Source organism: Pongo pygmaeus, chromosome 18, assembly GCF_028885625.2.
Source record: "Pongo pygmaeus isolate AG05252 chromosome 18, NHGRI_mPonPyg2-v2.0_pri, whole genome shotgun sequence".
NCBI lineage: Eukaryota > Metazoa > Chordata > Mammalia > Primates > Hominidae > Pongo > Pongo pygmaeus.
Genome location: NC_072391.2, coordinates 53475372 through 53495197, shown reverse-complemented (window position 1 = coordinate 53495197; position 19826 = coordinate 53475372). Strand labels below are relative to the sequence as shown.

Here is a 19826-nt window from a genome sequence, read left to right as displayed (position 1 = left end):
TTGGGTGGTGCTGAGTGACAGCTTCATGAAGGTGCCTGGACATGGGGAGATGTGAAATCAACCTTCTGGCTGTGTTCCACAGCTCCCCATCTCTCCCATGAGAGAGAAAAACTCTTCTGTTTTTTCTAGACGTTTCTTGAACAAAAGTTCTGAAGACGATGCAGCCTCAGAGAGCTTCCTCCCCTCGGACGGTGCGTCCTCTGACCCCGTGACCCTGCGTCGAAGGATGCTGGCTGCTGCCGCGGAACGGAGGCTTCAGAAGCAGCAGACCTCCTAGCGCTCCCTTGCCTTCCGCAGCTGCCTCCTGCGCCCTGTGCCCGACTGACTGGAGGAGGCTTGTCCCAATTCTGCCCGCTCCATGGAAAAGCGGGCTTGACTGCATTGCCGCTGTATAAAGCATGTGGTCTTATAGTGTTTGGACAGCTGATAAATTTAATCCTTCTTTGTAATACTTTCTATGTGACATTTCTCTTCCCCTTAGAAACACTGCAAATTTTAACTCTAGGTATGATCTCTTCTGGTGTTGACTGGACTGCTTGGGGTGGGGGACGATCAGGAGGAAGTGAGCAGTCACTTGCCTGCAGCAGGCAGCTTCTACTCCTGCCTCATGCGTACATCCCACAAATGCAGGTGTCTGAGCACCACATCCAGTGGGAAGAGTGTGGGGGAGACGCACAGTGTGAGCCCGCCCCCACATCGTGGGGTAACATCTGTTATCAAACTGCTGTCGTTGTTGTGGAAGCATGTAGACTGTGCCAGAGGCCAGACCCACAGGCTCATGCACCCCTGAGCCAGCAGGGCATCTTGGAAAAGGAATTCTTGGTTCAATACCTGGAGCAGAGGAGGGGAAAGTCCAGGGCTATAGGGTGTGACGAAATCACCCCTTTCTGTCCCACTACATCTGGGACTGACTTTCTGAGCCTCCAGTCCAAAGCCGGCTTGATTTCCATGAACTCTGGTGCTCCTGCATCTCATGAGTGTGCCCCATGGGTCCCCTGCCCTCTGAGCATTTCCTTGTCCCGTCTGGACCTGGGGAGTGGTTAAGCAGCAAGGTTTGGTTTATGGTTTTCATTCATTGGTCAAGTAAATTAGGCAATGCTAAAGCCTGTAGGTTTGGTCCTTGAACAAGATGTGGGCCCTGCAAGATGGGAGAGTAAACCTTGAAGGGCTTTATTAAAGAAATAAAAGAGAACTTTTGTATCTGACATCCTGGGAACACTGCGTTTTCCTAGCTGTGTTATTCTTGGTTTAATTCAGCGGAGAAGGTAAGGTGTGAACCTGCCTGCCTTGGAGCAGGCCCAGGTCCCAAATCTCTTCAAATTCTTCACATGTTTAACTTTAAGGATTTGAACCATGCAGTCATAGGTTACAGACTTTAGTCTTATGCCCCATTGGATTACTTTTTTTTTTTTTTTTTTTTACTGTTTGAAAGCTTTGTTTTATGGTAGTCCTTTTGGGAAGAATCCAGTATTATCTACAATTATTGGCAAAGTTTAAATGTATTTTACATAACTGAAAGTTTTTAGAATGTGGAAAAGTAATTGAAAAAGGTGATAGGTAAATTTTTAGGCAAAGATAATTTATTTCAATAAATCTTTCAAAAGCCTTACTTTGAAATGCTGTTAGTAAATTTCTGTGATTTTTTAAAAAAAAATTTGTTTTGCTGAGAGCATAGCTATTTGTTTTTATTGTAAAACAATAATAATAATAAAAAGCAAACTCTACTGGTGTGTTGTGTGTGGCTGGAAGCTAAGGCATGTTTTTGTGTGGCTGGAAGCTAAGGCATCTTTTTCCAGAGGTGCTAACGTTAAACCCCATTTTGATTTGGATTTTGTGTATACTATTTTGGTTGGAGGGTTTTTTCCCATGTTTTTGAATTGGGAACTTTTGTTTTTCCTAGTAGTGTATTTGGAGAAGGCAGAACTACATTTTTCTTCCCCTTGTATTTATATCATTTTTTTTTCAGGTAAGTGTGTAGCAAAAGATTACTGTCCTCGAATTACATTATACTTTACACGTTGCACCCATTATAGGTGCCACTAATTCCACATGTTCACAGGTTTCTGATGTGTGAAAAGAGAAAATTATTTGGATCAATTTTAGAGGGTCTTGACACATTACAAAACAGCCATATCACAGTGTTTAGAGCAGGAGCTTATTAAGTAGCTTAAAATGATGCAAGAAGTGAAGTCCTCAGTCCGCCCTTCCATTTTACACCTGGACACTTGAGGATTTCACCACTTCCTGGGGGCATCCGGGACAGGTGCTGAGGGCAGTGGCAGTTATGCTGGGGGCTTCCCCTCCCAGGACCACTTTTGCTGCCTGCCAGCTGCAGGGTCAGGCAGATGGTCCTCACGCCAAGCCCCTGGAGAAGCAGCACTCAGGGCTGTGGGTCTAGGTTTGTAAGTGCAGCAGAAGGAGCATCCGGGTGCTCTGGTGAATGGTGGTTGAGCTGCTCCTGGCCTCTGTGGGCTCTTTTGGAATGAGGCTGCGTTGCCCTCTCCATTTTCTTAGTGGCCCTGTTTTGACCTCCTAGGTTCTCAGTTTTTGTTTTGTTTTGAATTTTGAGGCTCTTCTGTACCGTAGAGGATGGTGGACCATGTGGCTGTTTCACTTGTGTTGATGTGAATTCAGGTGCCCAGGCAGCCTCTTGGGCCTGATTTTCCACTTGGGCTAAGTAGACAATGTGCCCTTTTATCTTTAGCCAGCTGACTTGATCCTGTCTGTGGTGACTTTCAGTCCTGCTGGAGCAGGACACACATGGAAAGGGAAGCCACGGCCTTGCTGACAAGCCCTGGCAAGGAGCAGCGGCCACCTGCCTGCCCTCGAAGGCCCTCCATCATTTGGAGCCTCCATCTTGCCGGGCTGCTGTGTATCTGTCAGGTTAGACGTGGTTCCAACCTTGGCTGTGTGTTAGAATCATTTGTGGAGCTTTTAGATAGAGTCATTTACTGTAAACAACTGCAGTGAGCCGCCTCTGGCAGCCATCACACACGCAAGGTCAGGCTGTCACAGTACGGGACAGAGCAGTCTCTGGGACCAAGGAGATCCAGTCATGAAATACAAAACAGGGCAGACTTGAGAGGAATCTGTCCACTTGCAACTCTTGGGGTTCTGGTTCTGTGGGGAAAAAACAGGTTTCTCCCCGAGAGAGGAGTCTGTGGTACCTTTTCTGTTTTCCTTAAGAGCTCTGAGTCATTAGAGGTCCCCTCTAGGTCTTTTCATGTGGTAGCCAAGATGGCAAAGAAGAAAGAGGGAAGAGGGGAAGTAAGCGGGAGGATGATTTTTAGGAACTGAAGTGCACAGAGGAAACAAGCACATCCTTTTTTTTTTTTTTTTTTTTTAAAGAGGAGGTTCCAGTCAACTAGAAAAAAATTACCAAAAACAGGATCCCAAAAGAGAAAAAGCAGGAAGACCTTACCAAGATAAACGTATATCCTGAATATCAGTTTTTAATTAAGCTGACTTCTAACCGTAGAGCTCTTAAAATCCTTTGAAATCTCATATTACCCAATTTTAGCTGGGACAAACAGCTGATGTTTCTGGCTTTTGAGTCTTTTTAACCAAAGATACTCTCCTAAGTGGCAAAGCCTTATCCCCAAACATCAAAAGTCACACAAATATCAAACCAAAGGAACTAATTCTCTGGGAATGGAATTGGCTGTAGCAGTGAAAGGGTCACCTTTTTTTTTTTTTTTTTTTAAATCTTGCCCGGGATCTGAAGCAGGCGGTTTGAGCGTTTAAAGGATTTTAACTGGTTTCAGATCTGATCTCAGCCGGAATGTTGCTCGGATCATTCTCTGGATGTTAGCATTCCAACATCAGTGTCAGTTATTAGTCCTGCTTTAGAAAAAAAAAAGTGTTGGATCTGCATTTTTATAATCTCGGTAGTTTTATTTGTGTGCATTTCCCCCCTTTAGAGAATTACTCTTTTAATTACCTGTCTTACTGCCTTAAGCAACTGCCAGCTAGGCAACAAAAGTGCATTTTGGAGCCCCGTCTTCATTGGGTGCTTTAACTGGGCAAAGAACAGTTCAGGAATCTGGCAGCCCCCAGAGCCAGAAGAGGTTCACAGCGACTCTTGAGACTTTCTCAGTAGAGTTTCAGGGCAGAGATCAAAGACCTGGAGGGATTCCACAGGTGGCGATGATGGATACCTTTTGTTTACCTCCTGAATAGAGGCAATTTTCTCAGAATTTCTTTTAGAAGCTTTTTAGGTGCCATTGGAAGTAAATCTCCTATTTGATTTGGTTCTAATTAGAACTAGCTTTTTACAATTGTGTGCACAGATAAACTAGGGGGGAAAAAAGGATCTTTAAAAATATATATAACAGATAGGTTCTGCCCCCACTCTCCTTGTTCCAATTTAATTGGCCTTTTTGCTGCATCCTTTCCAAAAAATGCTATGACCTCCCTTCTAAGAAAAATGAGGCATATAAACTTCTGTTGGTTTTATTGCAAAACTCATTTGAAAGTTGGGAAGAACCCTATTAGAATATGGCTTGGTTTTTAGAAAAATTCAAATATGCCATACATAGAAAATGTCATGGTTTCCTTCAGCCTTCCATGTGGATCTTGGTTTGTTACAAAGTCAAACTGTGACCTGGATTGCAGACCTTCCCCTCAGTAGAGAGGGTAGGTCATGTGCCCCTCTCTGCAGATAACAAGTTGGGGTTTGGGGAACCAGGGGGAAAGCAGAAGAGGTTTAAGGGGTGCCTGTTTGGTTGGGTATTTATAACAGTGCCTCTTGCTCTTCCATAGTCTCTGAAACAATATCCCCTGCCTCCACCCCCTTGATTCAAAAGACTGCTGGAACTTGCCCGAGAGAGGCCTTTCTGAGCCTCTAATTCCCATTTGTTGAGATGTGGAGAGGATTCCAGGTAACTGACCTCTTGGCGGCTCCCCCATCTCACTGAAGACGGCATGATAACATGATGATGCTCTTGGCCGCTTGTACAGTAAGTGGCGCGTGGACATGATGCAAGAAGTTCAGTGGGCTGCCGTTGCCTCCAGGCCCCTGTTGCAACCCATTTGCTAATTATTACAGAAAAAGCGGCCCAATGTAGGGGACGGGTGAGACCTACAGTCTAGGGGAGGAACAGGGATCAGACTCCGCCTGCCCCACTGCACTGCCGGGTTACTCCCTGCGTGTTCGGCCTGCAGGGGGCTTCCTGGCATCCAGGTGCAGTCAGGGAGCAAATCGAAGGCAGCCTTCCTGGTCAGGCTGGGCCCAAGCTCGTCCTGGGCACGTGAGTGGCTGGGAACTCTTGGGTGCAGATGGGCTCAGGCAATTGGCCTCATTCTTGGGACCACCCATTCTCCCACTGTGGGGGAACCGCTGGCTACAGAAGAAAGAGGATCCTGCATGGTAGGAGAGGGGGCTTGCCTGCCCTTCTTGCATTTCTTCCTTCCTAATCCCCACTTCCACCTCATTTCTCGAAAGCAAACAAAACCTGCTGAGGGTGAGGAGGCACCGGGAGCCGGGAGGAGAGGGCATCGCAGGAGAAAGTGGCGGCTCCCCTGCCCTCGTTCCCAGGCGGCACTGGGCAGTGGTCGTGTCAACTGTGCTCTGAGCTGGGACTCCAGTGACGGCACTGAGGGGATGGGCAGGTCCTGTGGGGGACTCCTAACCGCCAGCCTACCAGCGTGTGTGGCCGAGTCCCTCCTTCCCTCTCCTGCCAGAATGAAGCCCACCCCAAATAACCATCGTTGGAAGGCACAGGGTGAGACTCAGGAGTACAGACAAACATTCTCTTTTATTGAGCTACACAGGAATTTTCCATTAGTCAGAGAAGTAGACTGGCAGTGTGTAAGATATCACAGAAACCTCACCGATTGGGAATAGAAAGGCTTACAAAGACCCGTGGGCTATTTTTTCTTTTTTCCTTTTTTTTTTAAGTTTTTTTTTTTTTAAATTTTTTGTGTGTTTTGTCTTTTTGCCTCCTCTTTATTTGAAATGGCTGTGACTGGTCTTCTTCAGCAAAGATTAAGTCTTAAAAGTGAAACCATGAAGAGGTTTAGGGTTTCGGTATTAGTCAAAGTAGAAATGACATAGGACTGGTCATGAAAACGGCGGCTTTAATGTAAACACTACATTCCATCTTTTTAAATTTTTTTGTGGTTTTTTTTCCATCTTGTGGTATTTAAAAATTTTTTTTTGTTCTTTTTGTCTGCAGCACAAACATCCCCACATGAGAGAGCGGACACAGGGCACCGAAACAAAGGCAGAGGTGGGAGGGGCGCACACACGAAGGGGGGTGTCAGCCGGGACCGGAAATCTAACACGGCAAAGGAAAAAAAAAAACAACCCGTTTCCCAAAGACTAGGAAAACTGATCCGGGGGGTGGAGGGGTGGTAATACATAGTTACTCGGCAGGACAAAAATAAAAACAAAAACTGAACAAAAAAAAAAAAAAAAAAGGAACCAAAAAACCCCTACAAAGGCTATCTGTAGAAAGGGGGTCGGTGGGCAGATTGTTTTCTATGGGGCTGGATTTCCATATACGATGGGTATTCTTTCTGGCAGCTACTGGCCAGTGAGAGCTGTGCTTTTTCTATACGAACCTGGAGTGAGCGTGTGGCGGGAGTGGCTTAGGGCCGCCAGGTGGCGTCTGTGGTGTCTGGGCGGCCGGCAGGCAGCAGGGTTTGCAGTGGCCTGTGGCCTTCTGGAAAGCCCGGCCTGAGCACACTCCTCGGACCAGTGCACCGCACCGGAGCCCCAGGCAGCAGATGGGCCCTGCTCCCCAGTAGGAGCGCCAGGGGCTGCGCCGCGAGGTGGGACGGGGGCAGGCGTCGGTGCAGATGGGTATGTTTGTTTTGCAAGAAAAAGAAAGAAATATGGATGAAATGGTGAGTTTTCCTTTTTTTTTTTTTAAGCTACAAAGCACATGAGAAATGTTCTTTTTTTCCTTTCAAATTCTAAATGTGAAGACTCAACTAAAACCGGATTCTACAGCATTCTACAGAAATACACAGCCGTCAGTCACTCTGGGGTCGTAGGTTAGACAGGGGCTTGATACAGAAAGGCTGTGTGTCTTACAAAGGCCAAAAGGTCATGCTACCAGGAGATCAACGTCAACAGCAAAGAGTCCGTGAAGCAGTCTGTAGAGAGAGAGATAAGGGGTCCAGTCTGACCATTTTCTTTGATTTTAAAAACCAACCAACCAACCAAAAAACCCTAGAACATTTTGACTAATGCTGGGGTGGGGCGAGATGGGGCAGCAGCATGAGCGGTCAGGAACCCCAATGAAGCCCATCCCGGGCACCTGGGGAAGCCTGGCCCCCCCTGAGACCCTGACTCAGGTCAGGCCCACAAGTCCGGCCCTCCCCGCCACGCCTGTTCCCCTCGTTCCCCGCCTTCCCACATGCCCTCTTGGAGCGGGGCTGGTTTCAACTCTGCAGGTGAACTTGAGTCCCCTCCTGTCAGCTGCTTTTAGAAAGCAGACCAAGTCTCCCTGTTCTCTGATTCTTGCCATCTTAACATGAATAAAGAAAACTCAGGAGACAGTGGATTGGTCGGAGCAATGATTCTTCTAAATTCCTGAAATTAACAACCACCACCACCCGAAAGAGAAGCATCCTTAAATTGTTCTGTTGTTGGGAGTGTAGAGCGAGGAGAGGCTTAGGGCACTGGCCATTTCTGAAAGGGTCCGGAATTTGCCAAGAGCAGGACGGAACTGAGGGTGCAGAGGCTCTGAGGGTGGAACACAGAGAGCTGGCTGGGCCAAGGCCAGGGCTGTTCTGCCATTCCCCTGCTCTCAGAAATGGGGCTGAGAGGAACACCCCGGGGCTATCCTCAAAAGGAGGGACTCCCAAACCAAGCTCCCAACTGGACATGTGTGAGTGTGTGTACACACACACTCACACACATGTGCATGCTCAGGTGCCATCCCAGGAAAACCTCCATGAGCTATGGGATGGTGGTCAGTTCTGTCCGCAGCTCTTTCTAGTACAAACTAAAAAGATTTTTTAAATATATATTTGTATATATATATATATATATATATAAGGTTTTGTTATGCCTCTTTAAAGTTTATTTACCAACTTGCATTTGTTAGTGGTGTGTGTGTGTGTGTGCGTGTGTGTGTGCGCGCGCACGCAAGCTGTTCTGTGGGTGCTGGAATCATTACCAAATAGGTTGCTATACAGGACAAGAGGTCAGTACAAGCCGCAGCCCCGGAGGTTGTTGGCAATGATGATGTCGGTGACGGCGTCGAACACCACCTGGATATTATTCGTGTCTGTGGCACAAGTCATGTGACAATATATTTCTTTGTTGGGTGAGCGGTTTTTGCTTTCAAATTGTGCTTGGATGTAGGCGGCTGCGTCTTCATAGGTATTGGGGCCTGTAACAAGACACAGAAGAACAGGGAGAGGCCCTGATGAGCGCTGTGGGTGGACAGGGCTGGGGACATGAAGACAAGAAGTGGGTTGTGGCGTGTCCCAGGAAGTGGGATGAGACAGGAAGGGAGCAGTAGGAACTGCTGGGCAGTTCCAAGCCGTAGTTGCATTTTAAATTAAAGAACTATTTTTTTGAGATGGAGTTTTGCTCTTATTGCCCAGGCTGGCATGCAATGGCACGATCTCAGCTCACTGCAACCTCTGCCTCCCAGGTTCAAGCGATTCTCCTGCCTCAGCCTCCCGAGTAGCTGGGACTACAGGCGCGTGCCACCAAGCCCAGCTAATTTTTGTATTTTTAGTAGAGATGGGGTTTCACCATGTTGGCCAGGTTGGTCTTGAACTCCTGACCTCAGGTGATCCACCTGCCTCGGCCTCTCAAAGTGCTGGGATTACAGACATGAGCCACCATGCCTGGCCTTGCCATTACTTTTGATAGCAAAACTGCAATTACTTTTCCACCAACCATACACAGGCTGAGCATTTGCCTGGCTTTGGACTTTGCAAGATCTCTTACTGTTTTCACACCAGATCCACCCGGGAGCCCCACCTGGGACAGCAGTGGCCACAGATGAACCCTTTTGCTTCCTAGATGAGCAAATTGAGGCACCGCCCCATGGTCTAAACCAATCCTGCTGATTCCAGTAAACCATGAAAACAAAGTCTGGAGAGGGACCTGCCCAGGAGGGTGGTGGGCACTCAGAGGGACCTGCACTCCTTCCTCACTGGTTTCCTTTAAGAAGAGGCCACTCAGCAGGGCTGGCAGGACATCATTAGTAGTCGTGGTTCTTGAGCGAGTGGCCAGGACATGGGGGCATTGATGTCCCCAAGGTGGGAAGTTTAAGGGGACATCAGCATGTATGATGCCAACTGGGGGCCCTCTGTCCCCACCAATTCCTTGGGTGTACAAGGGGCAAGGGGCAGGGGGTGGGGACATCCTTGGGTGGGTTGTCATGGCTGAGACCAGCTCTGGGCAGCCCAGGAGTGCCTGGACCCACAGTGTAAAGCCTCATCCTTGATCCGCTGGTGCAGAGATGCCAAGCCCACAGCACAGCTGTTAAGGACTGGACAAAGCAGCCCGTGTGGACCCTGCCCAGGAGCTTCCTGTTTGGAGAGAGCCGAACTGGGCACAGCCACAGGAAGCTGTCCAGGTGAGAGGAGCGCCTCGTGCCTTCGCTGTGTCTGCCGAGCCCAGTGTCCTCACACAGCCCTGCTGCCGCCCAGCCACGCTGGCCCACACGTCCCTTAGACAGCCGGCCACCTCCCGTCCCACCCCTGCTGCTTGTTTTGTGCCCTCACAGGTTTGCACTCCATGGGGCCACTGCACTGGTGACCATCTGTCATCCATGATATCTGAATTCAAACTAGATTCCTCTGAAGGCCCTGGAGAACTTGTTTCCCAGGTTCCGACTGCCCTTCGCTGGGGCATCTAGTGCTTGCACTCCACAGCAGTGAGACTGGCCACTCCCAAGTCAGGCCCCAGTGGGACACTGGACAAGAAAGAGCCGTAGGGTTGGGCCTGTCTCTGAGGGTAGCCCTGGCCTGAGAGGGCCTACTGGACTCTATTGTTGTGGCTGGGAGAGGTCAGCAGTGGCTGCCAGAGTGGGCTACAGCCTGGCTCTGCCCAAGGGCCACCTGGGGCTGGCCTTTCAGGGCTTGTCCTGTGGCCTCCTGCCCTCACTCCATCCTGCAGAGGGCACCTTCTCCGTGGCCAGTTCCCCCTCCCCTAGTTTCCATCCTCTGAATAATACCAATGGCAGCCACAGCCAGCGCTTCAGTACACCTGGCACCAAGCAGCTGTCCTTCCAGTCACCCTTGGGGTGGGCATGATTACCCATTGTGTTGACCAGATTAGAATGAGGCACAGGTGACTGAGCAACTTGCTGAGCTGCAGGTGGTCTGGCTCCAGAGGCTACCTGGGCTCCCTGCCCTGCTGGGACTTTGTTGGAGAGCCTCGAGTGCAGGGCAGTTCCTGGCCCCACCTCCCGCTCTGCACCTTGGGAAGGGCAAGAAGAACCTTGCAAATTCACATTAGCATGGACCATCAATGAGATCATGGTTTGTGCTCAGAATGAGCTGATGTCACCCTTCTTCACACACTGCTCCCAGCTGTGGGGAGAAGGGTGGGGAGACCGGCATCGACCTATGCTGGGTGTGGGCGCCCTGTGGCTGGGCCTGGGGACCTGTGTGGCCCTGAGACTGAGCCCATGCCCAAAGCCTTACTCCGGGGCTGTCAGAACATGGGTTCCTGGCCGAGCCAACCTGTGCCCTGACCTGGCGGATGACAGGACACCTCCTCCTCCATGGCAGGGTGCTGGCCCTCTGCGCTCTGTAGTCTGCAAAGGCGACTCCTACCCCAGGGACCCCTAGAAGCTTCCCAGCCCCTAGAGGGAGCAAGGCTGGGCTATGGCATCCCATCAGTGCTGCTTTTAGGCATTAGCAGCAGCCCAGAGCTGGCCCATCCCACGGAAGCCACCCTCCCTCATCCATCCATTTGGAAAGAGCTTCACTGAGTGGGGTGGGGAAGGTCTGTGAAACATTCCCCTGAGAGCAAGAAAAAAAGCCCCAGAGAAGGCAGAAGAAAGGGAGGCAGGGATGCAGGAGGCTTGCAGATAGCTGGAGTGGTTGGATTTGGGGCAAAGACCAGGGACGAAGGAAGAAGGGGAGAGAGGAGGCGCAACGGGGCTGGGGTTGGGGAGGGAGGGCAGGCACGATGTGGGACGGGTGGAGTGGTCTGGCTGGGAGGCTGCACAGAGATGAAGCATGTGCCGGGCACCAAAGCAGGGAGCAGAGAAAGCAGGTGGGGCCAAGAGGCAGCCCAGGCCCTGTTCACAGGCCACGTGTCCACCTTTCGGTTTCATGCAAAGGTGCTGTGGGGCTCTGGGTAGGGGTGAGGGGAGGCCACTGCTGAGATTACAGGAGGCTGTCCTGAGACCTCTTCTAGAGGGTGACCAGGAGGAAGGGGGAAGCCTGTGATCCTGTCCTGCCCCCTGCTCCCCACCATGTCACTCCTGAGTCACTTGGTCCTAACACATAATCTTAGGAGGGGCCATTCCCACCACGCTGAGGGCTGTGTCCTGGGAAGCCCAAACCTGGTAGCACAGCACTGTTTTTCTTTTGCACCCCACCAGACTCTTGCAATGGGTCCCGCTCACCAGCTAGCCCCAGCAGTGCTGGCCGAGCAGCCTGTTCTCTGAGCCATGGGTCCCTGTCAGGGGCGGGCTTCCCCCTGTACAGGACTGCCTGGCACCCACCTGTGTATTCAGGAAAGCAGATGGTCAAAGGTGACTTCTTGATCTTCTCGCCAAAGAGATCTTTCTTGTTGAGGAAGAGAATGATGGAGGTATCGATGAAGAACTTGTTGTTACAGATGGAGTCGAAGAGCATGAGAGACTCGTGCATGCGGTTCTGTGGCCGCAGGAAGGGAGGAGAGAGGACAGACAGCGGGAGGGAGACACAGAGACAGGGAAAGAGAAGGAGAGAATTAGGCTTGACAGAGAGGGATTGGGCTACTCCGCAGCTCCTCCGAGAGGCTGCCAGATGGAACCTGAATCAGTTACACCTCACAGCACATCTCATTCCCTGCTTCCAGAGAACCCGTCATGTCGGGGCCAGAGGCAGAGACTGGCCTGGACACCAGCCATGGCTCTCTGGGGAGGCTGAGGACAAGGTGACCCGGGCTTTCCCCACTGCAGAGTTCCCAACTATGCGAGGGTCTCCCAGCACACGTGTGTGGCTTTGTGTGTGCGTGTGCCTGTGTGCCGGTGTGTGTGTGCGTGCACCTGTTATGTGTGCCAGTGTGTGTGTGTGTGCATGTGTGCCTATGTGTGTGCACCTGTGTGTGTGCCTGTGTGCATCCATGTGCTTGAGTGTGTGTGCGTGCCTGTGTGTGTGCCTGTGTGTGTGGGTGTTGGGGGAGTCTGGATTGGAGCCAGAGAGCTGGGCTTTGGCCCTTCCTGCCTAGACCTCTCCTCCTGGGCCCATCCTGGGTGGGGGGATGTTCTCTGGGAGTGCTGAGAGACTCTGGGCCCTTCCCATGGTCTCAGGGGAAGGCATGCCAGGTCCTGCCCGCATCCTGGGGGCCACCACCCAGGGGAGAGGCTCCTGGCAGGGCCACCTCCAGGAGCACCTGGGGGACTGGCCGCACCTCCTCTGGCTGGGTCCTACTCAGCTGCATCTGACACTGCACGGTGTTCTAAGCAAGGCAGATGTGGAGGGCTGCCCTGCACACAGGAGACTGTTTAGCAAATGGATGAACATGATGGGCGCCCTACAGATGCTGAACGGGGGCAGCCTCCTGCCCTGGGCAAAACCTCTGCTTTGGGGCGCTGAGCTCATTCACTTGGGCAGAGTCTGTCTCTCAGCAGCACAGAGGGCATCTTTCTCTGTGAACGAATCCATTTCTGCACAGGGAGCAGGAGGAAGGGACAGTTTCCCTTATTTTCCCCAAGAACCCTGTCCTAGCCCTGGGAACTTGCCCACTGTAAACCCAGCTCTCTGGATCTAAAGCCCAGAGGTGAACCAGGCTAAACTCCACCTCTGAAATAAGAAGAGTGACACAAGTAATAGGAAAAAGAAGAGAGCTGGTGTAGATGCCACTGGGCATCTATGGGGAGATGACCTCCTCCCCCAGGAGTGAGCACACCGTGGGTGCTGAGGAATTGCTGGTCCCACTGCCACACCGCCCCCCTCTGAGCAGAAGCAGGGCAATGAAGATGAAGTGACCACACCAGTCACCGAGGCCCACGCCGTGCCAGCGCTCTCCCTGCCTCATGTCACTTAACCTCAGCCGGCCTGAGGGGACACTGCGGTGACACAGCTGGGCCAGATCCAGAACTTATGCAATGGGTCTCTCCAGTCCATATCAGCAGGCTGTGGGGCTTTCGAGGAATCAATACTAACAGCAGCATGGCGGGCTCCGCATGTCTCATGGCCAGTCCTCCCTTCAGTATCTCCCCCGTGCCTGCATCATCCTGCCATGACCCGTAGAGGCGGCCAGCCCCAGCCCCTGGTTCCTATTAGCTGAAGTTGGTCGGTGGAGGGCAACCAACCAGTTCTCAGCTGCCTCTCAAGGGCACCTGGACAGCTGGCATGGCTTTATTCCCCACCCCCCAGGAGCTGTAGTACATGGCACTGCCCTTTCATTCTGCTAAACAGATTCAGGAAACTCATATGATCTCATCACTCTCCTATCCTCAATCAGTAAATTTCATTCTGATTCCCCAGGAGCATTTCCCTGTCATCTGTGTGATCCCACCGGGGAGAAGCAGGTCTCGCTTGCCCTGAGCCACCTCACTGGGGTCTGTTCAGAAAAGGGCAGCCGGAGGCTTCTGGGAGGCCCAGTGAACCTGTGTCCAGGGCCTCGGGCTGTCCACACTCAAGCTCATTGAGCCACATTATGAGGCCAGAGTGGTGAGGCTCTGAGACCCCAAGGATTCCACAGGAACACGCTCCCCACTCCACAGAGCCACGCTGGCCTGCAGCTGCGTAACAGAGCGCTGGAAACCCACAGCTAGAGCCAAGCTCCCTCCTCCACTGCACATCTGCCCAGGCACTGCCAGGAGCAGCCACTAGAGTGACCTGAGCTGGGAGTGGGGACTGTGCCCCCTTGGCCACTGAGCTTAGGTGTGGAGGAGAAATCAAGTCCGGCTCATTTAGGCTCCACAGTTCCACTGGTTAAGGCTGAGCCCCCACCACAGCCCCTATGTCTCAGGGCCACAGAGCACAACTCACACACACTCGCTCTTCCCGTCAGTACTGCCTGGCATCTGTGTGCAGGGCTCTCTGCTGGGCTGCCCCGAGGATGTAAGAATGACCACATTAGGCTCCTGCTCTCCGAGAGCTCAGAGTCCAGCTGGAGAAAGATGACGCACAGTCTGTGGTCCCAGGAGTGGCAGTGCAGGGGAGGACTTGGGGAGCAGAGGACAGGCATAACCAAACCTGGTTTTATGGGGAAAGTGCCTTGGAGGGAGCCCCAAAAGGCAGCTGATCCTGGAGACTTGGGGAGGGCAGTGAGGAGGGGAGATCCTGCAGGGCAGGGGAGGCGCCGGCACTGAGACCCCTGCCAGCCCCCCAGGCCTGACCGCCCTCCCTCAGCACGCTGCCTGGAACCCATTGCCAAGGAGCTGAGAGCACAGCTCATCCTTACAAGCTCCCCAGAGGAAGCAGACGCCGGGGTACATTCAAAGAAGAGATACCACCATTTGAGAAAAGAGAAAGAAGCCAGAGGTCATAGATGGCTGACAGCCAACCCCCTAGACCTCCACCTGCCCCAGGCTGCAGTGGAGGCCCAGGAGCAGCAGGAAGTGGTGCCAGCGCAACCACGGCCACTGCCAAGTCACCCACAGCAGTGTCCATGTGGGCACCAAGCTCTCCAGGACAGGAAGGTGGCTCGGCGCAGAACGGAGCAACCTCCCACCAGATGGCGATCCTGACAGTGGGGCAGGGCGCCCAGTCACCCTGATCCTCTGTCCCCAGCAGGAGTGTGCCCACTCCGCCAGGCTGCCTGCAGTCCTGGGACCAGGATGGGGCAGGGCCCGAGGACACACATCGTGCAAGTGCACCTGGCAGGAGCTCCCTGGGCCCTGACAACACATCACACTCACGCTAGGAAAGCGGGCACTTTTTATTAACGATAGGCGACTAATAAATACATTATGGCAGCCAATAAATTATTACAATAACTAGAGATTTATTAAACCAACAAGTCACTCTTCTTACAAAATTACAGTTAATATGGGGTGGGCGGCAGCGACGGGGTTGGGAGGTGGGACCACTGCACTTGAGAGAGACGGCTTTTCTAAGGAAGGCCTGGGATGCCTGAGCCTACCTGGCCTAGATGGGGGAGGGGGGTGCGTGGGGAGGCAGAAGATACTCAGCAGGGGCAGGGTGGGGGACAGCGGGCAGGGCCAGGGGATGGGTCAGAACCAGCGGAGTAGAGAAGACCAGGAGGCAGGAGGGGAGGGCCTGGCTGCCCAGAGTTGTGGGAGTAACAGGGCAGGTGTGGAGGGGAGGGGAGGGGAGGGGAGGGGTGGGAAGGGAAGGGGAGGAGAGTAGTGGTGCCTCGGAGCTGCCGGCTCTGCCAGGAAGGGCGGTGGGTCTCTGCTGGTGGTCTTGTGCACTGGGCCTGGGGATGAGAGCTTCTCTTGCAGGGGGAGCCCCTCTCTCATGGAGGGGATCCAAGAGTTTGGATTGGGGGCCATTCTTTCTGCTTTTCCCCCAGCCTGCCCCTTCTTTGACAGGGGCCTCCGTCTGGCTGGAGTGGGGTCTGTCTGGAGGCCCCAGCTCCTCTCTGGGCAGGGTGGGGTCAGGACTCTTCTTGCTGAGGGGTGGGAGATCGGGAGCCCTACCACAGACCCCATGGCAGCAGCTCACACCCCGGCCCTGTTCCCTGGGCTGCTGGGATCCCGCACTCTAGGCTTGCGGCCTGAAAGCAGGAACTGCCTGGGGGTGACTGCCTTCGGCACTGCACACTGAATCTCTGGTGGCTGTGGAGCTGGAGCCTCAGGTCTGGGTTCCTGAGAACTGCCAGGTTGTGCCTGAAGGCTCCCAGAGGCTCAGAGAAGAGAAGAGGCAGCCAGAGGAGGCTCTGTGCCCCAGACTTCTCGACAAGGAGGAGGGCAGGCCACTAGCCGACTTGGAGGAAACAGTCCGAGTGCTCATTAAATATCCACCTGGGAGTGCAGTGGACACACTTGCCAAGAGTGCACCAGGTCAGACTGAGAAATAAAGGGGGTGGCCAGGAAGGATGCAGGCTAGAAAAAGGAAGAACTTCCAGAATCAACCCCTGGGTGCTAACTGTAGAGTGTTAGGTGGGAGCAGGGGCTAAGCTCCCCACTGCAAGACTCATGTTGGCTAAAGGGAAGAGCATGGGTGAGACCATCCCTTGGCCTTCCCTGCTGGGGTTTGTAGACAGCTTAGTTACAGGGCTTGCAGGTGGGAACTTGGGGCTGCCTCTGCTCCTGAGAACACTCAGAGACGACCAGCGCAGACCATGGAGGGCAGAGATGCCTCCAGTTCCCGCCAGTGGGAGCTGGGCTGTGGGGAGGGCCTGGGAGACAGCTGCGTCCTGGCAGCAGCTATGGTGGTGGTGTTCTGCCTGAGCTCTAGGGTCCCCATGGAACCCAGAATGCCAAAGCTGTTGGTCAGGGGCCCAGGCTGTGCTCTCTGCTTGGGGCTGGGCAGACCCCACACCCTCCTCAGGCCAGAGAGCCTTGGGGACCTCTATCGGTGCTCAGAGGGAAGGCCAAGACCTGGTTCTTAGGATGGTCAGCGGCGCAGGTCACAAAACTGGCCCATAGGCATGAAAGTGGCAGGCACAATTTTCATGAGTTTGGCAAAGACGCTCTTTGTAGAAATCAGTTCCTGCTTGGCCTGCTAAATCCAAGCCATAGGAGAAGTTACCATGGCCCCTCAGGGCACACGCAGGACCACTGTGGATTAGAAACCCACACGTGTCACTCACAACATTCCTCCCACATCCACATCCACGACGGGGCCAAATCTCATCTGTCACCCTCAGTCACCACCCCACAAGGTGGAGCCGCCGGTTACGACATGGATGACAGTCGTCATGCACAGGGAGAGAATTTCTCCCTGGATACCCCTGAGGACCAAGGACCCCCCCCAGGCCAGGGTGAGAGGATTGAGAGCAGTGCAAGAAACCGAGGAGGATGGAGCATCCAAAGGAAGAGAAAGGCAGGCTGCGGATGGAGGGCAGGAAGGGCTGAGCACCCACTCCTCCAGCCCCAATTCTACGGACAGGGAAGGCCTGGATCGGAGGCCTGGACCCAGCCTGGCACTCTGGCCACTGCGGTCTGAGGGCGGCTGCTGGGGGACATGGAGAGCCCTCCAGCCCAGAGACTTCCACCTCCAGGTGATGGCCTTAGAGGTGGAGCGTGGCCAGCATCCCCCTTTTGCCGGCTGCTTCTGAGCCTGGGGTTGCAGTTTGGAGCAGAGTTAGGGGAACAGCTGGCCTCACCCAGCGTGGTACTGCTGAGAAATAACTGCCATGTCTTCCATGTTGGGTGGGATGGCTTAGCTGGCCCTGGCTGTCCATGGTAAGACACTGTTGGTTCCCAGGGCCTGTCCTCTGCCACGTCCCAGCACCCGGTGCAAAGTCCAAAACATGACCGAGGTGAACAAAACAGAGGTGGATTTGGGCTGATGGGGTGGCTCCTGCAGTCTGGCTGCCAGAGGCTCCCCAGGCACCGGTCTCTGCAGGTATTTGGCACTAGGGAAGGTCCCTGGGTCTCCTGGGCACCACTCAGAGCTCTGTGCCTGTGGGTCCAACAAGTCCAGAGCTGTTGGCACTGGTGCTTCCTGGCTCTGGGGCAGTCCCGGGGCTGCAAGTGGAAACCCAGGGGCCCTGCCTGGCTGGGGACTAAGCAGTGTCCAGAGCGGGGGCAGGGAGAACAGAGGGCTTGAGGAGGGAGGCAGAGGCCTGTCAGGGGGTACCCTCCTCCCTCCCGCGGCACATCTAGGTCCCCAGGCACAGCCTGCTGTACAAGCACACGACTAGCCTGGGTGTGGGCGTTGGCCTCACCTGGAGGCATCTTGGAGTGGGAGAGGTGTGTTGGTTGCCCAAGGCCAGCCAGACCTGCGTCACCAGGAGAAGCTACCCCGCCCCCTTCTGCTCAGGGATCTCGGCAGGGAAGCCTCCTCTAAGGGGTCCCAGGACTCTCCCTTTAGAGTGGGGGACAGGGGGGTGTGTTTGTGCTGGCCTGGGCCCAAATACTCCAGGGTGTCAGCTCCATCCCCCTGCTGTCCTCTGTCCCCAGGGGCTGGGAAGACACCAACAGCTGTGGACAAACTCCCTGATTTCTTCACCAAGACAGTGAGGTGGGGGCACTGGCTGCAAAGGTCCACCCCACTAGACCTCTGCAACTACAGAATCCCCAGCCCAAAGGCCTTTGCTGGTTTGAGTTGAATTCAGTGTGGACTGAAGAAAAAACATATCTATTCACACCTCAGAGTGACCATCCGAGCTCCTGGTGACTGGAAAAAGGAAATGGGTCACCTTTGGCCTGCAAGGACTGGGCGGGAGGCCCCAGCCCAGGTGACACAGGAGCTTCCACCTCCCTTCCTCGCGCCTCCCACCTCTCCCTGCCCCCCTCCCCGCCACCATCTATCTGAGCCATAAGTCAGTCTCAAGAAGCATTTCCAGGACTCAGAGGAGTCAGGGATGGGAGTTCTCTGGGAGAGCAAAGGCAAGGGAGGATGACCCCAGAGAAGGAAGGGCTGAGACCCAGGGGAGGGAGCAGGGAGACAGAGGCCATCGCCAAGGCCTGAGTCCTCCAACCCATACCAAGTTGGCCTGATCCCACCCTGGCTTTTGTTGACGGAACTGCCCTCCACCAGAGACCCCAGGCAAAGCTGAAGGATGGCTCCTACGACCCCACCCTGCCAGCACCCTGCTGCAGGGCCATCTGCGCCACTGTACCACCCAAGATGACAGCAGGACACTCCGAGGCTTCCAGTGCGTCATCAGGTGCAGGGTGTGCCCATCTGGGCCACACGGCGGCCCTGCCCCGCCCCCCCAGCTTCCCGATAAAGCACTCAGAGATGACACAGAGGCTGTGAGCGCGGAGTCTCCTGGCCTTGCAGCATGCACTCAGCAGCCCCGCCCCGCGCCTGCGTTACCACGAGTTCTGCTGGGGGGGTGTGGGTGGAGGATGCTCCCTCCTCCCTCCCTTGGTGCCAGCCTCTGAGGTCTTCTTCCTCAAGTGCAAAGAGTGGTCTGAGAGTGGTGGAGCCTGGTTCCAGGGGAGGGGGGGCGGCAGGCCAGGCAGGGCAAGGGTGCCGGGCAGGGTGGCCGGGCTCAGTAGAGTCCACAGCCCCGCAGGTTTTTGGCGATGATGACGTCCGTCACAGCGTCAAAGACAAACTGGATGTTGTTGGTGTCTGTGGCGCAGGTGACGTGGGTGTAGATCTCCTTGTGGGCTGACTTGTTCTTGCTCTCGTACTGGGCCTGGATGTAAGCCACGGCTTCTGTGAAGGCGCTGGGGCCTGCAGAGCAAACAGGCAAGGTGTGGTGAGGCGAGAGGCCCATGGGACTGCTTGGTGTGGACGACCCCAGCTTGGCCTGTGTGGCCATCCGGCCTTGGGCCTCTCAGAGACAACCGCACAGGGAAAACCTGATGGAGGGGACCTGAGGGGTCAGCAAAGTCAATAGGGGGTCCTGGATCCAGTCAGTGGGACAGACCCACTGTAAAAGTCATGAAAGATACAAAATATCAGGTCTCCCAGTATATCACCTGTATTTATCTTTTTTTTTTTTTTTTTTTTGAGATAGGGTCTCGCTCTGTTGCTCAAGCTGGAGTGTAGTGGTACGATCAGGGCTCACTGCAGCCTCTACCTCCTGGGCTCAAGTGACTGATACTCTCTTCTCAGCCTCCTGAGTAGCTGGAAACCACACCTGGCTAATTATT

General features: G+C 53.8%; 2 protein-coding genes across 4 annotated transcripts in view; one reads left to right on the top strand and one right to left on the bottom strand.

The window, feature by feature from the left end:
• AMFR (autocrine motility factor receptor) overlaps nt 1–1724 on the top strand; it is a 62790-nt gene extending 61066 nt beyond the window's left edge. For both annotated transcript variants that reach the window (XM_054455219.2, XM_054455220.2), the window contains exon 14: nt 130–1724. In XM_054455219.2, coding sequence (XP_054311194.1) covers nt 130–277 — 148 coding nt within the window. In that variant the 3' untranslated portion in view covers nt 278–1724. The remainder of the gene's footprint in view (nt 1–129) is intronic.
• A 4013-nt stretch (nt 1725–5737) lies between these two features.
• GNAO1 (G protein subunit alpha o1) overlaps nt 5738–19826 on the bottom strand; it is a 168824-nt gene continuing 154735 nt past the window's right edge. Inside the window, exons 7-9 of one of the 2 annotated variants that reach the window (XM_054453267.2) lie at nt 11652–11805; nt 8130–8345; nt 5738–7101 (exon numbers count right to left, since the gene is read on the bottom strand). In XM_054453267.2, coding sequence (XP_054309242.1) covers nt 8158–8345; nt 11652–11805 — 342 coding nt within the window. In that variant the 3' untranslated portion in view covers nt 5738–7101; nt 8130–8157. Of the gene's footprint in view, nt 7102–8129; nt 8346–11651; nt 11806–15007; nt 19405–19826 lie in introns of those variants that run through there. The other variant, XM_054453268.2, reaches the window with a different exon arrangement.